Below are 5,758 nucleotides of genomic sequence, written 5' to 3'. Positions count from 1 at the left end.
AAGATCCTGTCTGAAAACAGTATGCAGCGCGACTTACAAAGTCTTTTCGTAAGTCGCGGACATCGACCCGGAGAACGAAAGTTTAAATCTGATCTCGTGCATAAAAATCTGAAAGCTCAAGTCTGATCTCGTGTGTTTTAACTAAATTATGGATGTTCAATAATTTATGTTTTTAATGAAAACTATTATAAACAATATAACATAACAATGTGTATTTCCCTTCGGAGAACTTGTATCAATACCATAATCACATTTAGCATAGTTGGATCATCAACTTTTCAAACGAAATAATCAAGTTGGCTCTTTTACCAACCAATCCACCCTCAATTTTTACCGCACTAAACTCTGGTTGTGAAATTTTCAAACACATTTAGTCTTCAAACATCCCCTTGGAAAATAAATTTTGACGCTGGTGGAGGGAAGCGGTAAAAGCGCCATCAAGGCTTTGACTTTTTCAAGGTAAGCGTTTTGTCAGCATTGAGTGGCTTTGGCATACAGACTAGGCGGACTACCATGGCAATTAGAGTTGGCATGAGTAAAGCGAGGCAGACATTTTCTAAGCGGACATGATGTGCAGATTATTCTAGTTGGTGTTGGTGACATATTTGACCAGTTTGTCCACAGCCACCCGTCCGTCTGAGTCAACTACAGCAGACAGAATCGCCTGTGCCTCCCCCTCACTCAGTCTCTCCCCCAGTCGAGTGAGGATGTCCTTAAGCTCGGCCTCTTTGAGACTGCCTTTGTTGTCTGTGTCGAACACTTTGAAACCCTCGTAGAAGGAGGCCACATCGAACTCCCTCTCGCCCTCCGCCTAAAATATTGTTCTTTTAAAATATTCGGCAATTAAATGGAACAGGATTGCTCATATCAGGGAGAAGCCCTGAATGTTCCGACTGCCTTTTAAGACTTATGGAGCAGTAGTAACATAAAAAAATTAAATGTAATAAAACAAAATGAAAAAAAAATTGAAATTTTTTTAATGAAATCACCACCCCACACGCCATATAAAGTACAAAAGAATAGATTTCGCTCTTTGTAACAAATTAGTTATGGCAAATAAGCTTCTTTCAACCAATTTGGAACGATTTCTAAGACGGATTAAATATCCGCTTACGCGTTAAGCGCGAAATATATCGCGCGTTAATTGTCCCAAATTGGCCAAAATGGCAATCTTTATAGCCCCATAACTTTACGAAAAACGATCACAGGTGAAATATCTTTTCAAATTTAAGTTCAAGAAGACAACAATACCTTTTGAATGATATAAAAAAGTTCCGTCAAAAATGGCTAGAAAAAAAAACCCACCCCGAGCACAAATATTCAGTTACTTTCGTATCGAAAGTCGGAACAACAAGCAACAAATTAGCCCTACACGATGCCGACGTTTGAGTTGATGTAAATTCAAATTCCGATATGTTTGATATATGATTTCACAAACACTAAGCTTTCAGTGAATTAGCTTCTTTCATGCTGTCAATAGCTCATACCGAAAAGTTGATGCTATGAAAACGGACCATGGAAGAAGACAAATATTAATCACAAATACAAAAATGCAAAAATCTAACATCGAATGCCCGAAAGAATGAGGGATCAAATAAAGAACCCATTTGGGTTACTAACGAAGACATAAGGAATCAGCTAATGAAATTTGAAATCTTCTAAAAAGTGAAAATATATATGTGTATACATAAAACATGGGAAAAATTAATCAAAAAGGAAAAACATGAAGCAGTAGATTTCGGGCCTCGTCTAGACAGGTTGATGACATTAGGTCCAAACTGTGCGTCAATATTTAAAAGAATTCTTCAATTGTAGTTGGTATAAAGCCAAACTGAATCAGAAAAAAAAGCAAACTCAACCCAATAATTCTGAACCTTGTTAGTCGTAGGCACCCCTAATCGTTCTCAAAAACAAAACTTGAATTGTGTCTCATCCCTTCAAGCCTTTCTGTGATCAGAGGAACTGATTGAGGGCTAAATGGCCAGGAGACACCTAACTGAGCCTATGCGCCAGTAATCAGCGAACAAGCCCAAGACGAATTGACAACCATAAACAGTTATTTGAACGAATTGACATCTGTTATTTTCCGGAACTGTTCTTGAATTTGGGAAATCTGTCACTAAAAAAAACAAATTTGATCAGCTTTTCTTTGCTTAATGTAAGGAAAATACGAAATTCCTCAACAACTTTTAGAAGTAGGAAAATTGTCTCAGAAAACTTGCTTAGCTCCTGTAACTAAGTGAAAAGCTTCGAATCTGGTTTTTGAAATTGCGACTTTTCATCAAGTCAAGGTTAATATCAAGATACATGAAATATCTAAAAAAGACTTCAAACAATTTTCAGAATGCAGTTCTAATACTGATTGCAAGACAAACTTGTGGCGTTCAAACACATGCAGCTCGTAAATTGTTAAAATTTTTCATAAAAAACTTCTCGAAAACTTTATATTTTTTGTTGAATAGTTTTCTTTTGGTTCATACAAAGGATCAGAAGCTTTGTGCAGTGAAATTAAAAATAAACTAAAATTCTATATTGCACTATGGGCTTGATGTCAGTTTACTCTAAATAATGACGCTTTTCTGAAAAATTGCTTCATTGTTTTTCAAGCTTAGATCGTATAAAATTATTGTGAGATTTAAATGACAATTTAAAATCTATGTTAACACTAAGATAATTGCATGTTCCTTCAGTTTTTGAAGCTATGCTTTTTTATACAATAGCTGATAAGAAGCACTTTTCAGAGATACAGTAACTTGTACCGTTTTGCCCATTCAGAGATAGTTTATTTAGAATTAACCACTGCACCATAGCTTTTAATTCTTGATTGAAACTCTCTAAGTTCGCAGACTTTCGGAATGCCAATATTTATAAATAAGAAACAGCACAGGCCCCAAAATATATCTCTGCTGGACACCACGTCCAAATTTTGTTACGTTGATCGCGTTTAACCAATTTTAGCAAATTGGTTGCTGCGCTTCAAGTAATTTTTAAAAATGTTTTTCGACTGACACTACAAAACTTATGACTTAACTTATAAAACAAATCTTTGTGATTCAAGATGTAGAAAGTTTTTTCTAAGACAAGAGAAATTGTTCTCTTGGGTGATTTAGTTTAACCTAGGCGACATTTCTCCGCTACTTTGACAATAGTATCAAGAGTACTGTGTTTCGTATAAAAAGGTTTTCTTTCAAGGTAGCTGTACAATCGGTTGCACATGGTTGCCCAAATACTTCACTCCAGATTACCAGAGAGATTTTTGTCAAAAATATTTATTGACATCCAGTTTAAATGCTGTTTTCAGTATAAAATATTCCAGCGCTTGAGCCAGGTAGTATAAACACGACTTGATTCCAAGTAAAGTTCAAGAAGTTTTTATGAAAGAGTTGCGATTGAACTAGCTGTATTAGGTAGCTTGATCCACCTATTCCAGTAGATATTTTGTTTTGCGGGGCAGAAAGATTTACTTTATTTCCAACTTAGCATTTGAATAGAAACGCATGCATGGCTCAAAAAAAAACGATGGGATTCTAAATCAGGTAATTTATTAGCTGAGTGAGTGCCAATGGCGGGAAAATGGCCATTGAGCTTTTTCCGGGCAGCTAATTTGTCACTAACAACTTTGCTCTACTTCCATTTGTCAAAAATTTTGTATTAAAACAGGTATTTGCCATAACCTTCAAATCAATTAGTTTTTGTATACTTTACTTGAGTAACCAATACAATTCTTGAAAAAATCATAGAAATTTGTTTTTTTTTTCAAATTGAATTACAATTTTACTCCTAGCAGAGCAGATTCAAAACGAAACCGTTCTCCAACTTTACTTTTGTTTCAACCAAGATTTATGAAGTGTTACTCTTGAAATTAGATCTTTGAAATGATAGAACAACCATGGGCAGTCAACGTTTTGTTTCTTGGTTTTGATATTCTCAACACCGAAAATACATTAAAAAGTTATTTGGTTGTACACTGCAAGTTCCTCGGCTTTCCTGGGGAATCGCCTGTACCGCATTCTTCCGGTATTCTTTTTTTCCGCACTTTGCCCGACGCCTATTATATCCTGCCAGTAAATCTGCTTCTGACACACTTTTCAAATTACATTTCCTCGCTTCCATCTGTTTCCACGGCCTTTCTAATAGAGACTTGAATATCCTGTAGCTCTTGATTGATTAAAGATCTGAAAATAACTGATAAGGATGTTTCCAACTTCTTAAAGTTTTGGAGGTTATAGTTTTCTGGTACTTTCTCTGTTTCATGTTATAATCGGCTCTCATTTAGGCTGTTGATGTTTTCAGACGATGAGTGCAAATCTGGGTTTAATGGGACACACGTTATTTCTGAAAAAAGTTTAGGGATCGGCGTCTGGTTGTTTACTAGGAGTTGGCTTGGTAATTTACTAGGATAGTTGATTGCTGTGCAGGTAGCACAGAAAAATCTGACTAAACTAAAAACGGTTTGTTCTTTTCCAATTTTGATTTGTGCCATCGAAAGCTTAAAAGTTGGACATTATCGTTAGTCATAGTAAATGCAGTATATTCGACAAAAATTTCTTTGAAAATGACAGAAAACAATAATTAAAAAAAACAATTATCACTAAAAAGGACGCTAGAAAACCTTCAAAAAATAATTTTTTTTATACCAACTTTTTTATACTAATTATCAGAAAATTCCAATTGTTTACTAATCTTTTATTGCCGTTCGCATCACGACAAAAGTTTAGTAAGATGAATCAACAAACCCATTTCGATGATAATTTTTGCTCTTTGATTATGTGGAGGAAAAAGAATTAAACTAAAACACACCCGAAGCTAAAGTTTTTCCCGCTTTTAGTAAATGAAGACACAAAAACTTTCAAGTACTTTAAGGAAAATTTGGATCACAATTTTGTTTTTTTTTCGGCGTGCGCATCCCCGTTAAAATTTGTGCAATGTTAACGTCAAAAATGCCTTTAAAAAGTTAGGGTTCGGGTTCCCCCAAAATACGCCCCATCGAGGAAAGGGAGCTACTTCGTCACGCGATTCAAAATCCCGTTGAAAGCATCGATACTCGCTACAAAAAGTCAACAAAACAACCTGAGGGGGCCGGCGATACTAAAAGGGGTAAAAAAATGTTGCTATTCACCGTTGATAGATAAATCCACTAGTGCTACGGGAATTCTTCGCGTCCAATTCGCTCAATTTCGTCTTTATGTCCCAGTGTAAAGGTAAGAAAAACCTATTCATAATATAAACTAGTACCTTTTCTAGAGACTGATAGACTGGTACAAACTCATCAAATGTCATTCGTTCTGCGGCCGCACTCCTCGTCACCCGGTCGATGTCCTTGTTGGTCGGGTTAAGACCCAGTGCCCGCACCAAGTCCCCCACCTGTCTCTTGTCTATTCTACTGTCTCCCACTTTGTCGAACACCAGGAAACAATCCTGCACATAGTCCATCGAGTGATTCATTATGAAGCCTCTATATGCAAACCGATACTGTTCTGATGCGATGTCACAAGGCGTTCTGATGGGATGTCTGTCGCTGTACAGTTGGGGACAAGGTTATAAGGTTTTCCCTGTTCACCGGAAAATGAATGATTTCTGTTAGGAGAGATGAAATAACTGCTTGTATTAGATATAAATTAATGAACGTTTGACTATGTGAAAAATCGATTCAATCGTGATTTACTCTATTTTTAGGAGTTAGCGTAGAGTTTTCAGCTATTCTGGTCAGAACAGTGTGATGATTCACTGACTGACTGTGTGCACAAAATATGAAAAT

General features: G+C 36.2%; 1 protein-coding gene across 1 annotated transcript; it reads right to left on the bottom strand.

The window, feature by feature from the left end:
• Positions 1–224: 224 nt before the first annotated feature.
• LOC134854563 (myosin-2 essential light chain-like) lies at positions 225–5,758 on the bottom strand. Its single transcript, XM_063870870.1, has 2 exons — positions 5,236–5,758; positions 225–811 (listed from the first exon to the last, which is right to left on the bottom strand). The coding sequence occupies exons 1-2, from the start codon at positions 5,443–5,445 to the stop codon at positions 584–586; spliced, it is 438 nt and encodes a 145-aa protein (XP_063726940.1). The 5' UTR covers positions 5,446–5,758; the 3' UTR covers positions 225–583.

Source organism: Symsagittifera roscoffensis, chromosome 9 (assembly GCF_963678635.1).
Source record: "Symsagittifera roscoffensis chromosome 9, txSymRosc1.1, whole genome shotgun sequence".
Lineage (NCBI taxonomy): Eukaryota > Metazoa > Xenacoelomorpha > Acoela > Convolutidae > Symsagittifera > Symsagittifera roscoffensis.
The sequence above is the reverse complement of the archived record's forward strand: the minus strand, read 5'-3'. Positions and strand labels throughout refer to the sequence as shown.

Bases quoted from the DNA above. Each gene is read 5' to 3' on its own strand.
- LOC134854563 (XM_063870870.1), bottom strand. From the start codon at position 5,445: ATGAATCACTCGATGGACTATGTGCAGGATTGTTTCCTGGTGTTCGAC. The intron at 812-5,235 runs GTACTAGTTTAT...ACAATATTTTAG, and splicing joins TCTATCAGTCTCTAGAAAAG to GCGGAGGGCGAGAGGGAGTT.